Genomic DNA, 18,422 nt, shown 5'->3' on the forward strand with positions numbered 1-18,422 from the left:
CTGATCTGAGACCAGCAGTATGTCAAAGCTGGTCTGGGTTCAGACGTCAAAATGTGTCCCACCCACCGAGTGTTTAGGCTGAGTAGGCAACACGAACAAAATTTACCTTTTGCCCACAACAAGCAGTACTGACTGAAATGACTCTCTCGCATACATTTTAATTTGGGCATTCATTTTTGTTTGTCTATTTGTGCCTTGGGATTGAATCCATCGGCTGGAATACTGGCTCCAGCTCCATGAGCATCCAGGTGCAAGGCCGCACCCTAACTATCAATCGGCGCCACATGCAGTAACAGTATATCCATCAACAAAGACAGTGATTGTGCTACAGTCCTTAATTTTTGACGTGGTCAGGATTCATGTTGTGATAAAAGTTATTATGCCAATTTGAGACTACGTATGTACCACATAGGAAACAGGAAAGTCACGATTAGAGGCTATAAAAGTCCCCGTGGTAGGAAACAGCTTTCTGGCATCTGGCACAATGAGTTGCAGATGTTACAAAATCAAGACGCTTTATTTGGATAAGTTTCCAAGAATGATGACCAAAGTAGCTTATCTCAAAATTTTAAAATAAGGGTTAATGAGTGTATTCTGTATTTTTAATGCACATTTTAATCCAAGCTTTCTTAAAACAAAGACAAATTCCAAACATAGGGTCATATTCCATTCCAGGAAGAAAAAGGTGCAAAAATATTGTTTGTGTGTGTGTGTGCATGCGTGTGGGTAGGTGGGGTGGGGGTGAAGTGAAGCAAAGACAGGACAAAAGTTCAGCACTGGTGCAATAAAAGTAACCAATTACCATACATGTTTGGACATGTCCATTCCAGCAAATCATGCCATTATTGTCTTAGCGCAATGCCTTACCTGCAACTAATTGTAACACTCAACTTATGTGATTAACTGTCTAAGGAAGGTACAGTACTGAAGGTAGAGTAAGCGGACACTTTGTTAAGTTTATTTTAAGCAAAGTTTACACGATGTATTACAAACTATTTACTCGACCGACTTTATCATTTATCCTGAGCGGTACTCAATTGGGGGTAACTAAACTAATTTCATGGTTTTTAATGCTCTGACATGAATTTGGTTGCCCGTGACTTTGCAGTGTAATGAAAAAAAGTGCATCTTGAATCTTGACAGAAACAGTAGCGTTTTCTTTTCCCATTAAGAGCAAATGAATTGGAATGTGAAGCAACTATGCAAACTTGGATTATACTGACTCCTTTGCTTGATGTTGTATGCCTTTATTTTGTTAAGTTTCATATGGATGCATATTGCAGATAGTGATGCACTTGTCTGGCATATGAGCTAGAAATGAAACGTAAGATGATTAACAATTTATCTTCTTGGAATATAGGAGGAAGAGTAATTACTTGGAAAAGCCTGACGCAGGCATGGGAAGAGGACGCAAATGCTACACGTGATGGCCAGAGGCAAGATTCAAACACATAACCTCAGAAATGTGAAGCAGATGTGCGAATGTGCTGTCCAATAAAAAAAGAAGAAACTCATTAAAGGGGAAATAAACACAATTTCTTCACAATATAATGTTCTCCACAGCCCAAATATTCTAAATCAGATTTACATTTGTGATATATGAATTCAAATGCTAAATCAACCCCTTTTTATCTTTGCTGTCGACTAAAAATGACATAGTTGCTCAGGGCCCAGGCAATGACCAGTCACAGCTCAACTTGCAAACAACACGTGACCGAACTCAGAAGACATTTGTGAAGTGATTGGTTGTTGCCTGAGCCCTGAACAACTGTGTGGTCATTTCAGTGGACAGCATATGGCAAAATGGTCACCCCCGAGATTGAAAAAAAAAAAAAAAAAAACTGGTGAATTTCGCTGATGAATTCATGTTCCACAAACACAATATCAATCCAAATGCAGTGTTCACATTAGTGGAACTGCGTAAAAAAAAATACTGTAAAAACAATAACTGGATTGACTTTCCTTTTAAAGCTATGTTTCTTTCCACACTTAATTTATCTAACACAAGGGTGTCACTAGACCTAATAATGTATTGGGGCACAATAAATTCATGCGCGAAAAAAAATAAAACATTCAGCACTTCCATCTATCCATTCATTATCTGTAGCCGATTATCCTCAAAAGGGTCGTGTTCTTGTGGCCTGCTGGTGCCTATCCCAGCTGTCTAAGGGCAATAGGCAGGGGAAACCCTGGACTTGTTGCCAATTGCAAGGTCACAGAGAGACCAACAATCACTCACACACCCAATCATACCTAAGGACAATTTAGAGTGTCCAATTCACCTTCCAAGTATGTTTTTGGACTGTGGCAGGAAGCCAGAGTGCCGAGAGAGAACCCATGAGGGCTCTGGGAGAACATGCAAACTCCAGACAGGAAGGCCTGAGCCAGCTGGTTTTGTACCCTCAGACTCTGAGGCGGACGAGCAAACCGCTCTGCAACAAAAGCTGACATTTTTAGCCATGTTTCTGGTGACATAATTTTCACTATATTTTCTGGCAACTAAACATTAGCATAAACTTAAGATAGACTTATGCTCCCTATAAAGCTAGATAGAACTTCACTAACCTCTTTCAATCCCTACTTCTTTATCCCTGCTGGGGGAGAAAATTTTTCTGATATCCATCAAGAAGTAACAGCTTGAGCCAAATTAAAACCAAATAATATGTTTTAAAAATTGTTTAAGGCTCAATTTACCGACTTCAGCTGCCCGCTTCCCTTTTTCTCTCGCTCTCTCTCTCGCTGTCGCTATCCCTCTTGCTCGTTCATTCATTGACAATTATTTTTTTTTGTTTTTTTTTTTTCCATTAATGAATTTTTACTGGTGCACAAATTGTGTCCAAATAAATCAACCTTCTCTCGCCCAAATCCATGTGTGCCGAACTTGTTTGCAGTATATATATATATATATATATATATATATATATATATATATATATATATATATATATATATATATATATATATATATATATATATATATATATATATATATATATATATATATATATATTGGGGCGGACACTAGGACCATGTCTCTCACCCAGTAGGCATGTCGCTATGATCCTTTGATGCTTTGAACCTGTTGGCTTTGTCTTTGCTGTTTTGGACTTTGTTGTATGAGTTTTGTGATGGCATGCGAAGAGTAAAGATCTCCATTAGCACAGCAACGTGTGGTTTCATCGCCTCGCCACAATATATATATTTAAAATACATTTCTCTTAACCACGAAATTAAAACCGAGGGTATTTTGGGTGTCAGGGCAGCATTTAGTCAGTTATTGAAAACGGTTCGATTTTAGTGGCTGTCCCAAGGCGTCATAGAGAAACGTTAAAACGGGATTTACAAATATTGGTGTGTTGTTTCCATCTGCTGGACAACTGTCATAATTATTGAAACGTTATTAACTCTTTCTTTTTTATTTTTTGATCTATAATTTAAATTTCTATTTCTGTCTAATTCAGTTACATTTTCATTACCATATTAATATGATTGTGTACCCTAACAAATATTATGGTAGACGCTATTACGTCATCGTTTCTGCTTTTACAGGTTACTGTCACTTTAAGTGACTTGTGCGTTTGACAAATGAATGCAGCGTTCATGTGATACTACGCATTCCCGGCTGTTGGATATTTGTCGTCAAGTCTGATTTCATGAACGTTGGATGGGATGACATTCATGTAATCATTCTGGTACATTTTACTTCCAACTGCACACCAGTTGGAGACAGAGCAGAGATGCTGCTGACTTTCTCCAGTGAGTGGCCCATCACGCTCTCTCTTATTCTCTCTTTCCTTCTCTCGCTCTCTCTCCCGCTCTCTCTCTCTCTCTCTCTCTCTCTCTCTCTCTCTCTCTCTATCTCTCTCTCTCTCTGGTTCTCGCTCTCTCTCTCTCCGCCCCCCCCCCCCCCCCCTCTCTCCAATGCGGCAGATTTACCCTCCATGTTGAGGTGACATATCATAAGGAACTTATTTCAATTCAATTAACAGGATATTATTGTTTTATCTTGGGCAAAAGCAATGATGCTCTGGTAAGTGATGTAATAATAATCTGTAATAATTAGTAATGGTTTTTGGTCATTGGATTGGGTTAATTATATTAGCCAATATGTTTTAGGTTTTGTGGTCATAAACTCATGTCACTTTCTGTACTGAAACTGTCCAAATTCAAATGTTGTTACTGGGATTATTTCACTACAGCAATCTATTAGACGTGGATTTCATTCCAAAGTGTGTCTACGCAACTTGCAGCACATTGGCATTTCAGCCATGTCATGACATCAAATCTCACAAGCCAATAGTAGGAGAAGGAAATACTTCTGATCCGTGTTACGGGAAATCAAGCCACTTTTGTTTTTTTTGTTTTTTTCAAATCCAAATGGCACATTATTGTTATTTAACTATTATTATTTTTAAATAGTTTATCTTCGGTTTTAAAGGACGCGAAGGAGCAAATGAAGCTGTACTTCCGGAGCAATCGGAGACTTGAGTAGTACAAGAGGTGAACTCTCTCGGTGTCTTAACATTCTGTGCCAGTTTACTTGCCGAGCAAAACCTAATTTATCGAAGGAATTTAGTTTAGGACTAAAGAGTTGTTTGGATCAAATCTAGACGAGCAGACGCATGCTAGCGCCACAAAACACATCCTATGTTTTATTTGATTACACAACGGCATATGGGCAGAACATCAGTCAACGCGTCACCGACCTAAAACAAAACAAATCAAAAACAGAAGAAACGAGAAAAGGGCGTTCCATAATAACTGACTGTATGTCTGGGCGAGGCATATATTTTCTTTGTGTGGTTGGTTGTTTTTTTTTGTTTTTCGTTTTTTTCTTAATTGAACGTGCAGGGAAAGTATACAGTCATTAAAAGTGTATTTAGACGACACGGAAGTCATTGGGCATGAACCATCTCGCTTGATATCTACTCCTGAACGGGCTAATTCATTTTTATTCTTAGAACATTGCCTTGGAAGGAGGTGCAGTTGTGTGATGGGAAGAAAACACCATGTCACTCACTATTGTGGTTGTTACAACAACGACTGTTTATTGGAATACGTCCAGGTGTAAAATTGACAACTATTTCAGGGGACCTTTATCGGTGCGCACTGGCGAGACACAAGTGAGTGCTAATAACATAGCCCTCGGATAACACTCCAACATCACAACACCCACCCGTGCATTGAAAAAGAGAACCTCTTAGCTTTAACCCTCTTGCAAATTGCTTATTTTTATTTTGCAGTGTTGTATGCTGCTCGTGGTCAGGATGTTATAACGATTTGATGCACATTTCAATTTAGGAGACAGGTGTTTTCATGGACATAACGGGCTTGTTGTGTCGCAGTCCGGATGGAGTATTCCTCCGCCAAGACCAGAACATAGTGCAATGAAAGTGCCTCTTTGCTGGGACTCGTAGCAGAAACTGCAGCGACATGACCAACTGTACACAGCCGTGGTAAGGGGAAATAAAACTAACCATACTTTTTGAAATGTGGAAATATTGCAGTTCTCGCATCTCGAGAGCGTTGATAAGCTCCTTAGGCATGTCGATGCTGTTCTGGTTCATCTATGAAGACTAATCACTCATTGCAAGTTAAATTGAACGTTAGGTCTCGGTCTTTTAAACGTGTATTTTCTTCATTGAGGTACAGTGGACTTTATTGTGGCCTTGCATTCGTTCCCGATGGCTGCCTCACCCACACGAGTAGCACAATTAGCTGCTGAACAATGCCCTCAATAATTATTTACATCCCTGGTTAAAGTGTATTAAAAGCCGTGTGTGTGTATATATATATATATATATATATATATATATATATATATATATATATATATATATATATAATTGATATTTAATCTTGTAGACCCCAGACAGTGAATCAAGCTCTTCCTACTTCTTCCAACTCAGTCTCCAACTCTAAACACCAATGAAAATTGTTAGCAGAGCGGTCTGCACAACATTGAACTTTAAACATATAACACGTTATTTGAAGCTGAGTGAGCTCCCCACACATGGGTTTACCTGTTTTTATAATTGAAAGGACACCTGTGAGCCATTCCCTGATTATGGTCACATGACATGTCACAGGCATGAACAATTGTGGTATCATCACAATACTTATTTAGCAAAACAATATGAAATGAGAGCATATCTCAACAAAAAGCGGTGGAGGGGAGGAAAGAAAAGGGTGCAGAAGAGAGTACCTGAGTCATTGGAGGATTTTTAGGCAAGCAAAGAGGAATGATCAAAGATCCCTCTTTCTCCAATTTTTAATATGATAATAATGATAATAATAATAATAATAATAATAATAATAATAATAATAATAATAATCTCCAGTCCTAAAGAGAAAAATATGAGGTGTTGTATTATTGGCAAAACGGGGTTGTACAAAGTTTTCACGTCTGAAATGCACACGATTGGAGCATACATGATTTGTTATAAAATAACTTCTTTAAAGTGGGAATAATTTCACTTGAAAGTGAGTTGTCCTTGTTTTGTTTGTTTAGAAGATAAAGGAAACATCTCACTGTTGAGTGCCAATAATTATAGAGCGTGTAGTACGCATTTTGCCCTGCTTAATGTAATGGCAGTTTCTTGTATAAATATTATAAAATATATAAACCTGTTCGTTTCCCTTAAATCACATCATGCCATTCATTGTGATTGATGGCTGTAAATACACACAACTTTGTAAAGTAACTTGTGGTGTCGCTCAAAAAATGTTCGCTGCCGATGCATATGTTGCTGCCTAGAGTAGTCCCATACTAATATCTATCCGATGCGACATGAGCTAGAGTTTTACATGCTTTTCTTCATTTTTTTTGTATGAAATACTTGAAGTAATCTGATCAAATAATACCTTTCAAACAATGAACAATCGTCAGAAACAGCAGGTTTGAGAAAACATGATACTTTGGATGTAGACCTAGATAGAGTATATGTATATAGGACCTATATTAGGCCATATTTATATGGCAGGGGTCACCAACATGGTGCCCACGGGAACCGGGTAGCCCCCAAAGATCACATGAGTAGCCCGCAGGCCTGTTCTGCAAATAGCTTACAAGTGATAGCACACTGGTGATTTTCTCTGAATTTTATAAGGAATTATACATGTATTTTATTACATTACATATTACACTTGATTTACATATTTACTATAGTTGTTCCTTAATTATTGTGAAAAATCATTAACATGACTGGTGTCTTCACATAACTTGGTCGCCCTTCATATTACTCAGTACCAAAGAAATAGCTCTTAGTTTCAAAAATGTTGTTGGCCCCTGCTATATTGGATCCGGACACCCCTAGAGGCAAACACTGTGTAATGCTTGTTGTTCAGTGTGTCTGTAGGTTCTACTGATACGTTTTTGTCCTGTTCAATCATATTAAAGCGAAACTTACATTTAAGTTTGTTTTTTGAGTGACTTTTATGGTTTTTCATTGATTGTTTCAAGACATTTCCTCCAGTCGACCTAATTTTTGATGCTGAATAAATGGCTAATAAATAGACTGTACATTCAAAGGCATTTACAACACAGGAATCATGCATGCACAAACAGAAGTCCCATTGTGATTTGAACTACACCAATAGATTGTATTTGGGGAGTTGCCTTTCATGTGACATCTTGTATGCCTCTGGGGAAAGTTGCACAAATCAGTAATGTTTTTTCCTTCATAAACCTTCTGCTAAATGGCAAGAGATCATCAACATATGGACCTGGTCAGCTGTTCATTCTCAAATTACTTCCAAACCTTACCTTTTAATCAATAGTGACTCAGAAGAAGATCTATCATTCTTGGAACAGAATACATGTGATCCTTTGTTTTTGCCAATGCACTTACTGTATTTTGTGTAAAATTTCATTCTAGAAAAGCTCAGTGTAATAGCGTTCAAGCAAAGCTTACTGTCTGATGAGAAGAGATTTTGGCTTGGGAAGTAAATGAACAGTGACCTGTTCTTTCTAGATTGTCATTCAAGATCACTTAAACGATTTCAAATTATACATAGGATAGAAAATACGAGGTACTAAAATGCAGGGAGGTTCATATGATAGCTACGATTTAGACGGTGTATAAACAATATTTGTCAATATGTATTGATGAACTGCTCTTTGACAGTGCTACAATTAAATACTTATTTAACACAAAATGCATTGTGAATGTGTTATACCTAAGCATAAGTACATTGTACTTTTAGTGGACATGTATATATTGTTGTCCTTTTTCTCATATAAATAATATTAGATGACATTTTATTGTTGCTGAATGTTATGCTTTAAACATTTTCATTTGTTTTAAGGCTGCCGCGGGTTAATGTGCATCATGACTACTTTGGCCTGTGGTCTTACCAAGTCTCTCCTTTGACATCCCTTGGTGATGTGAAGCAGTTACTCTATGAAGACACAAACCTGCCTGTCCAAGAGCAGCGACTCATTCACAATGGCAAAATGGTATGTTATATCTTTGTTGCTACTTCAACCAAGCAGGGTGAGAGGTTAACATTTTAACTTATGATATTTAGGTTGGGTTTTAGACTGCTGTACACCAAGTAAAGTAATGCGCCTGCATCAGTGGCTGAGTGTCTGCAACAAGTTGTGCAGTGATGTCATATTTTGAATGCGCATGAACACCATCAACGTTGTCAGATGTGGCGGCCAATCAAAAATGCCATGTCATTGTCATATCACATGAGTGATCGCAACAAAAAAAGGCGAATTCACCGTATGACGGGTAATCCAAACCTATGTTAAATAAAGCTAATGCATTTAGAACCCCAGGTAAAAACATCAAAATTATACATACACATTAAAAATTGATACCGAAATAGTATAGTAAGTACTACGTATATTTAATATATATGTATACAATCAGAAAACATAATGAAAAAAAAAATATAGAAAGGATTTATTTACCTTTGAGTGACGCTTGTTATGCCTATATTCCCTAATAAGGGTTATCTCCAGCATCGTTTCCATATAAATCATCTTCTTTCTTCTCTCTTTAACATCACTAGCAATCTTGGGACCCATGGATATCCATTTCAACGTTGAATTAAGCAGTAAAATGCACTATAAATACAGTTTTGTAACCACTCACAATCGAACAAAGCTTTACAGTTCCGCCATTTTGAAACGAGTGGGGACGACCAATAGCAGACCACCATCTCCGTGAGGAGACACCGACCAATAGCAGACCAGAATTGTAGTGACACGTTGCAGGGAGGCAAGTGTGACATCAACTGAAAATAATTGTAACTACTTAAAAACGCCTGCAGATGGAGACGAAACAACACAAATACAGCCAAGCCTCTAGGGTCATGACAGTTGTTTTTGTCGCAAAAATGTGAAAATACCGTATTGAGGGGATGAAAAAACTCAGTATTCCACATGGCAAAATGAAAATAACGTAAGCCTTGGATGCTGTAACACGGGGATCCACTGTATTTACGATTACATGCGTCTCAAAAAATGTCCACAAAATGTGGAGCGTATCTGTTGCCTGGATGCCAAATGCATTTAATAAATGGGGCAAACGTTGTCAACGACTCTCAAGTGTAATCTTTTTTTTAGTTTCTCATCCATTTCCTGTTTTTGGATTATTGGGCAGCCCTGCTATCTGTCAGTGATATGGACCTAGCCCAAAAACGTATAGTGAATCTCTCGAACGAACTGACATAACTATAAGTGTCAATTAGGAGACTTAGGTGGTGGTTCCCCTTTTAAGAAGGGGGAGCGGAGGGTGTGTTCCCACTATAGAGCGATCACACTCCTTAGCCTCCACGGTAAGGTCTATTTGGGGTTACTGGAGAGAAGGATCCATCAGGAAGTCACACTTCGGATTCGGGAGGAATAGTGTGGTTTTTGTCCCGGTCGTGGAACAGTGGACCAGTTCTACACCTTCGGCAGGGATCCTCCAGGTAAAGCTGGACAACTTGGCTGGAGAAAGGCAAGTCTGGGCTTCCCTGCTGAAGCTGCTGGCCCCGTGACCTGACCTCGGATAAAGTGGTAGAATGGATGGATGCATAATCGCCTACATTGTTTAAAACATAAGTATACCGTCATGATAAGACATCAAAAACAAGCGGGACCAGCGTTTCCCACCCCTGTGCAAAAGCATCCATCTTGAGGAGTGTTTTTGCTTACGTCACATTCACAATGCTAAACCATTTTGGTGTCACTTTCAGTCAACAGTAGGGAGTGGTGTGGCATAAAACATACTTATTCCACAAATCCAGCATTAATCAGAATACCGTGTTTTGAATAGTTGGAGAACAAAAGACATGAATGAAAGTTAAAAAAAATGACATGATTTCCTCTATAAAGTACAGAGGTCGAAAGTAAGATGTAGCCAGGTGTAATTTTGATTTGTTTTCTTTTGTTATATATAAATTTTGAATCTTTTTTTTGTGCATGTTTTTTTTTCCATCAATTTTTTTGTATTAACTTGTGATGACCGAACTGATAGAATACTCTTGTCTTTTTCCAACTGGTACTGTATGTCCAGTTTAGGTTATTTTTTTTTTGTTTTTGTTTTTTTCCTGTTTGTTTCCTGTTTTTTCCTGTAGGAAAACGTACAACCGGTTCTTGCTGAGTGCTGCTTTTTGGTTTTGTCACATTAGTAAGACTCCACCCACAACAAATGTAGAACTGATCTCTCTTCCTGTGATTTGTGATAAACACCAGCAGCAGAAAACATCCCACCTTCAAGTTACTATGTAGCTATAGGATCGATTCCGAGATACCAAACCAAACCACTAACGATTAATGAACTCTGATGAAATAATCACATGAAGACTGTTGCTTGTAGCATACAAAGAAATCATTGATTCTAAATTTTTATTTTTACACAACACAGGAAAATCTGTGATGGCTTTTGGTTCTCTTAGTGTGCAAATGAACTTGACTGAGGACTGACTGACCTCCCATTTGGAGGCTAAATTGAGTGAAAGCACCAGGTGGTTGCTCCTGCTTTATAGCTCAACTGAGCTCATACGCAAAAATTAGCTGCAAGCCACACCTACATTCTACTAATGCTATACACCACAAGTTCATGAATCTACACTTTACTGGTATTTGAAAACAAACCAGTACAAGTACTCAATTCTTGAGTAGACAGCAATAATGACACCAAGTACCAATGCCACTGGTAGTTTCGTTGGACTAAAGGTTCCTCTAAAAACATTGACATGATTTTAACAAAAGACCTCAATTACGTCTGGTTCAGCTCATTATATATTATAGGTTGTGGTAATGTTTTGAGTGGCAACGCTCTGCTTTTGTGACCATTCATTTTCTAGAGCAGTTCAGTGTTCCATCAGCTATAGTCAGGTGTGCTGTGGGAAATGATCCAGTTTCACATTTTTTAAAAACTTTTTTGCAAACAATGTTCCTTTGCCTGCTCTGAGAACAATGTGAACTTTTGTAGCTGGACGATAGCATGCTGATTGGTACTTTGGTGCCGAAAGGGAGCCCGGAGTTATCTTTCACTTTGGAGGGAAGAGGCCTCAGAGGTGGAGGTAATGCTAAAACTGCCTGCATGTTTGTGAACTCTTCCACTTTCTGAAGAGAATGTAAATGTTTAGCCAATTTTTCCTTGGACAGGGAGATTTGGGCAGACTGCGCCGCCACTAGTTGAGTTTCTCAAAGATATTCTGAGGAGGTACCCTGAAGGTGGACAGATTCTGAAAGTGAGTGTCACAACACATTTACAATAAAACTATAAGAAACACCTAGTTTTTCAAAATAACACAACACCTCTTCATCTTAATTAAAAGGAGCTGATTCAAAACGCTGAGGATGCTGGAGCCACCGAAGTCAAGTTCATGTACGATGAGACGGAGTATGGGGTGGAGTCACTCTGGTCACCTGACATGGCTGAGCATCAAGGTTGGTTCTTAGACTGTCCTGATAATCACTTAGACAGTACTTTAACCATAAGACATATGTTGTTGCCCATGTGGGCTTTCTGCTGTTAAGTATCATTGAGCATCTGGTCTCCTGTTTATCCCTTGCTCTTACTTTCCTTCCTTTGACCTGACAGATTAATTGCAGTAGCAATTCACCATAAAATTCTAGATACAATGCAGTGCAGTACATTACAAAACAGTAGGATCTGCTCCAAGTCCTTATCTGATTTCAAAATATTCTCTGGACGACATTGTCCACGTCGTCATTTTGTTCACTTTGTAAACATGGGAGTCTACCGTACATAACCTATGGTACCTTTTCTATTCTCAAATTACATATTTTCACTCAGTCTCACAGTTTATGTACACTTTTAGAGTCATGGTCAAAAAGATATGTCTGCTGTTAAAGCCATCAGGGGATTACCTTTGTGGATTGATGCCATTATGCGTGTCCAGGTACGGCGTTGTATGTCTACAACGACGCTGTGTTCACTGCGGAGGACTGGAATGGGATTCAGGAGATTGCCAGGAGCAGGAAGAGAGATGATCCGCTGAAAGTTGGAAGATTTGGGATTGGATTCAACTCCGTTTACCATATTTCAGGTTGTTGGTCGAGAAAAAACAAAACAAAACACTTGTATCTCTGTCTTATTTCTGCATGTTGATTATGCCTTAATAAATGGATACTGGAGTGCAGGGATTAAAGATCGCCATCCTAACAATGGATTTCTATGAAATGGAAAAATTTAAGAAAAATACATTTGAAGTGCTTTGACAAATGAAAATGTCTCAGGCAGGTAGTTAATGTACATGCACTGTTGTTGCCACACCAATAATGTTGTCATAACTTGGCTAGCAGCTTGTCTGGAAGGTAGCAAATTGCTAAATATCGACAGGTATGGAAATTACCAAACTTAAGGTCAAATACACCAATTAGAAACCAAAATACTTACCTTATGTGAATCATTAATTTCCGATGAGGAAATAATTTGTCATTATCAAAGTTTCATAATATCAGTGTGAAAATATGAACAACTATTTTATTATCTCCCTTCCTTTATTATCTAACTACGCCGTCATGAATGGGCTACGTTGTTGACAATGTTGATCATGTGAATTTGTCGATGTTGTTTTCCATTGTCGACCACTCTCACTCATCACGCTTAAATATTTTTTTGATTCATTTCCTGCCTCGTTTACTCATTTCAGTCAGGCCAACTGGCAGTGCTCTCAGGTGGGGTAGAGACTGGGGATGAGAGGAATGAGAGCTAGGCTAAAGCTAACAACATTTCCCTCAAGTTGATGAGTTGCGACTACAAGAGTACACGAAACAAATAACTCATGGACTACAATGTCATGTTACTCATGGAAGGATAGCTCCACAGTAGAATACAAGACAACGCTATCAAACTAGCTAGATGCTACTCAGCAACTCCAGTAAGACAAGGTTGGAGGACTGTGTATTTATTTGTACATAAACTTGATTATACTACTGGACTGGCACCTGTCTACAAATAGATTCTTGTTTATTGTTTTAGTTAAAAGTTGTGAATGTTCTACCGCAGTGGTCCCCAACCCCCAGTCCGTGGATCAACTGGTACCGGGCCGCGTGGGCTGCACCCAAAATAATGTTTTGGAAATGATTTAGTTTAATAGTTCATGCGTTTGTGCTTGATCTTTGTTTTTTTTGGCGCCTCTTCTGTCCGCAGTTGATATTACATACACATAGTGAGAAGGATGATGCGGTTTTTAGAGCAACCAGCAGGCAGCAGCAGCAGTAATATGGCTTAATATGGCTGCTCAGATATTGTACAGCCTTTGCCTATAGGCTGAACAGCAGGGCAGCTGGGTAAGCTTTAGTTGGACGCGTGCGTCGAGCAAATAATTGCAATAGTCTCTTGAATTGCGTTGGATATACCGATCTGTTTATTTTCGTCAACATTCTTTATGATCCGTTTGATTGGCAGCACATTTTGATTTCAATATACTGATAAAACAATAATTCGAGTAACAAACCAAACTGAAAGTATACCTTAATGACCACGCACTGTTGGCAAAACTGTTTGCCTCTTGCCCTGTCGCACCTGAGTGCAATCACCAACCGGCACATATTTATGTAACCATGGCAACTATGGTTCCACCCACCATAGTAGATTGGCATGTCTTCTGACAATTTGATTAACTCTCTTAAAATAAACAAATTAAAATGCACAAAAAGCTTTTTGGCTAACAGATATTATCATACTAAAGGTCTCACACTAAAGGTCATGTATTATAACATTTTTAAGCGCTTGCAATGATTTACTGATGTACTGGAAAAGACGATTCATATGACAAAAATCATGGAATGAAAGCCACTCCGAAGCGGATTGATTTGAAAATAAATAAACAAAAATATTACGAAAATAAGGCATTTCTATACCAATACGTGATAAATTGGAAACTGAAGGTCGTATTGCAATACGCGTATTGCATCACTTCGTATAACGATATGATCACCCAGCAAAGCTACCTACCTACCGACCTACCACCCGATACATTTAAGGTAACTACGAACTGTATCAGAAGACATTTTAAAAGAAATGCTCGCGGTTGTACTTTTTTTTAATATGTATTTTTTTATTTTAACTTTTTAAAATACTCTGTTTTTGTACCACTATTTTAAGAGGTTGTAGCTTAAAAATGGTCACAGATAAAGGAATACTGTACAGTTTACTTTGTGCAATATTGCTACTTTGACGCTAAAAGGGTTGAAATGGTGTAAATTAGTAAAGCTTATCTTTGTGATATTTTATTGTTTCCAGACGGATACATTGTTGTTAAAAAAGAATAAGCCAGTAATTCAATTTTTTCCCTTTTTAGTTTAAAAACATGTTAAAAAATATTGAAATCAAAGTTAGTACTGATACCAAAATGTTACTATCATGACAACACATATATAAATATACAGTATATGACGCTCCCTCCCCCCCTTACTATTGACACTCAGTTTAATTTCTCATTTCACAGTTTTCTGTCTTTATATTTTGTGTTTGGAAAATCTTTCCCCATTTGTACAAGATATAATCTTTGCCATGTAGAATATTATTTAAAAATGATCAGCCTGGGCCCCACGGCATTGCAAAATACAGGTTCATTGACCGCAGGCATTTTAAATCATAAAACGTCTTCAGTCAAATTATATATATATATATATATATATATATATATATATATATATATATATATATATATTTATCCCGGAACCCTATACCCACCATCGGTTTAGTATTTAGAAATATATGTTTCCAAATTACTCAACATTTGCTGCAATCTGTATCGTTGCAATGTACTGATGTTATACCACTCTATTTGTTTAGATGTCCCCAGTATATTCAGCGGAGACCAGATTGCCATGCTGGATCCTCATCAAACCCTGTTTGGCACGAATGAGTCAGGGCAGTGTTGGAACTTAAAGACGGACGTTGAGGAAATCGCCAAACTGTCCGATCAGTTTGCCCCATTTATTGGAATATTTGGGATCTGTGACAAAACCTTCAAGGATGGCTTCTTCCCTGGAACACTATTCCGCTTCCCGCTCCGCATAAAGCCTTCTCAGCTCAGCAGCAATCTTTACAACAAAGAAAAGATTTTGGAACTGTTTGAGTCATTCAAAGCTGATGCAGACACGGTGTTGCTCTTTCTGAAGTGCGTTCAGAAACTATCTTTGCATGTGCGTGACTCTAATGGTACTGAGCGCGTGTTGTTTGAAGTAACAGCTGAAGAAGACACTGATGATAAACTTGAAAGAACAAACTCGCTGAAGACTCTGGCCAAGGCAGTTGACAGTTACAGCAACAATGTTGCCAGTTCCACTATCACCTGTGTCACATACCAGGTCAGCATAGAGACTCAGGACAAAACAAAAAAAGAGTCTCAGAGGACGAAGTGGCTTGTGTGTAATGGAGTCGGTGGTAGAGAAATGTGTGCTGAGTTGGACTCTCTCGCAGACGACTTAAAGTTCATGCCTACTATTGGCATCGCTCTGCCTCTAACGCTGATAGACAGAGAGGAGGAGGAGGGTGCCACCTCTGGTTTCTCAGGACGCGCATTTTGCTTCCTCCCTCTGCCCCCAGGTGAGGAGTGCGAGACGGGACTTCCTGTACACGTCAGCGGGTTCTTTGGCCTCACAGATAACCGGAGGAGTATCAAGTGGCGGGATGTGGACCAGTGGAGGGATCCAGCCGCCTTATGGAATGAGCTACTCATAATCACTGTCATCCCTCAAGCTTATTTCATTCTCATCACTGAAGTTATCAAAAGGATACAGACCAAAACGGACCAAGAATATCCATTATCCCCAAGAAGGACCTATGCGGTCTGGCCAGATCCAAACCGGGTCAAATCCAGGTGGAAACCCATCTTACAGCCCCTGTTTCATGACCTTCTACAACACCGGGTCTTCTGTTCCCTCAGTGAAAGCTGGGTCAGCTTGGACCAAGCTTTGTTTTCAGAGCTTGACATAGACAAAGACATTTCACAGACTATTATTAACTACCTCCAAAACTCAGGGATGCAGGTAGTGCAGGTGCCTCCTGTCGTGGACTCAGTGTTGGTGGCTTATGGCACACTGGTGTCTGCAGAAGTAAGAAAAATTACACCACACTTGCTACGGCAACTAGTCAGAAAGTCCAAACACAAAGGATCCTTGGAGGAGAAGCTACTGCTATTGGAGTTTGTGCTTAGTGACAAAAATTACAGTGACCTAATAGGACTAGAGCTCCTACCCCTTCAAGATGGAACAGTTGTTACATTTACATCCTCTGTCACTGAAAAGGATTCTGTTTACATTACGTCCGAGGAGTACCCCAGGTAAGACAGGTGGTGTTACCCTAACACACAGGTGTCAAACTCAAGGCCGGGGGGCCAGATTCGGCCCACCACATCATTTTGTGTGACCCGCCAAGTGTTGATTTCACGTCAAGTTTCTGGCTAAAATTCCAAACTTGCAACTTGGCTTCAAATTTTGTGTGTGTGTGTGTGTGTGTGTGTGTGTGTGTGTGTGTGTGTGGGGGGGGGGGGGGGGGGGGGGGGGGTTACTAACAATTTTTTTTTAATTTCCATTCTCCATTTTAAACAGTATTTGCCGACCTCTGATTTCAAAACTAGGTAAGTGTGTGACAAACACACTTAAAATTAATTTGACTTCACTGTCATACTGGCCTTCTGACAGAAACTGTGGCTACAATGTGGCCCCCAGTAAAAATGAGTTTGACACCCCTGCTCTAATGGCACAAGTATTTACTAGTAACCGTGGTAACAGTAACTCTAGCAGATTGTTAGTGATTTACAGTGGTACTAGGCTATTTAACAGCGCTTATACTGATCTTTCAACAAAGAGTAACTTGACAAGTTGCCCCCATCTTGGAATTTTCAAAAAGAAAACAAGAAGTACACATCAAACACCTGTATAATCTTCAGTGACAAATAAGTTAATTAAAAAAAATAACAATAACAACTGAAATGGTAAATAGATTAATTTTACTTCTCACAACAATACTGCTCTTAAGAGTAATGTTCAATATGTCCTAGTCAAATATTTTAGGGCATGTAATGCAGTTAGAAATCTCACGGCCATTATATGGGTGTGTACACAGGACATGTGTGTATAGCATCAAGTACAATTAACTACACTACGTAGCACCAAACTTCACAGTTGCACATATTAGCTTCATATTGTAAATGCATAACCAGTTTCAACCAAATGCCTTAAATAGTTGACTTATATGTTTGCCTATGGTCTTAAATGCTCGGATGCCAATAGACAAACATAAAATGTCCATGGCAGACCAACCCCTCCTATACACACACACGCACACGCACACACACACACACACAGATCTGAGTCTGAGGCCTTGTCTATATGTAGCCGGGGTTCTTGCAAACGGGCAGTAAATGTCTCCATTTTGCCCAATTTGCTATATGTGGCTGTGCTTTTATTTTCATTAAAATCGAATGTTTCAAAACCTCCTAAAGCGGAGTTTCGTGGTTGTGTGTAACCAGCTTCAACGAAGATTTGCGTCATTGCGCTACTCTTTTTCCCGCCAAAGATGTGGATACCGGTGACGTCAGAGGCGAAAGATTTTTCTGATTGGACATGTCAGAGGCGGAAATTCTTTCTGATTGGACAGAAGTCGAATCATTGGTGCCCCCTAGCGACTTGGCATGCTTTTCCCCGAATTTGAAATAAAACAAACAACGACGAGGGTGAGACTATGCAGCCTTTTACATGAAGACAAGACCTGGAGGCCCTATTGAATTTAAGCTGGTGTAGCGTCACAAAGACGCTAAAGTCTGATTGAACAAAATCATAATCATAATAATGATAACCCACAAATGACTCTATGCCGTGTAGGAAACTCCTACGCTATTGAGGGAAGAGAAAGTCATGTTTGTAATAAATGTATACAATACTTTACACATTTATAGAAAGTTGTAAAGGCAGGTAAGTGCTTTGATGATGCATAGGC

General features: G+C 38.9%; 1 protein-coding gene across 1 annotated transcript; it reads left to right on the forward strand.

The window, feature by feature from the left end:
• Positions 1-4,942: 4,942 nt before the first annotated feature.
• LOC148416295 (sacsin-like) lies at positions 4,943-18,018 on the forward strand. Its single transcript, XM_088427276.1, has 9 exons — positions 4,943-5,123; positions 5,302-5,456; positions 8,308-8,458; positions 11,433-11,523; positions 11,609-11,694; positions 11,782-11,893; positions 12,370-12,516; positions 15,273-16,795; positions 17,792-18,018. The coding sequence occupies exons 2-8, from the start codon at positions 5,434-5,436 to the stop codon at positions 16,766-16,768; spliced, it is 2,106 nt and encodes a 701-aa protein (XP_088283402.1). The 5' UTR covers positions 4,943-5,123; positions 5,302-5,433; the 3' UTR covers positions 16,769-16,795; positions 17,792-18,018.
• Positions 18,019-18,422: the final 404 nt, after the last annotated feature.

Source organism: Hippichthys cyanospilos, chromosome 11 (genome assembly GCF_059441005.1).
Source record: "Hippichthys cyanospilos isolate Australia breed blue-spotted pipefish chromosome 11, RoL_Hcya_1.0, whole genome shotgun sequence".
Classification (NCBI taxonomy): Eukaryota; Metazoa; Chordata; class Actinopteri; order Syngnathiformes; family Syngnathidae; genus Hippichthys; species Hippichthys cyanospilos.

Excerpts from the sequence above, each read along its gene's own strand:
- LOC148416295 (XM_088427276.1), top strand. The coding sequence starts at position 5,434 with ATGACCAACTGTACACAGCCGTG. Across the intron at positions 11,524-11,608 it reads AAGAGGCCTCAGAGGTGGAG|GGAGATTTGGGCAGACTGCG; the intron begins GTAATGCTAAAA and ends TTCCTTGGACAG. Across the intron at positions 11,695-11,781 it reads AAGGTGGACAGATTCTGAAA|GAGCTGATTCAAAACGCTGA; the intron begins GTGAGTGTCACA and ends CTTAATTAAAAG.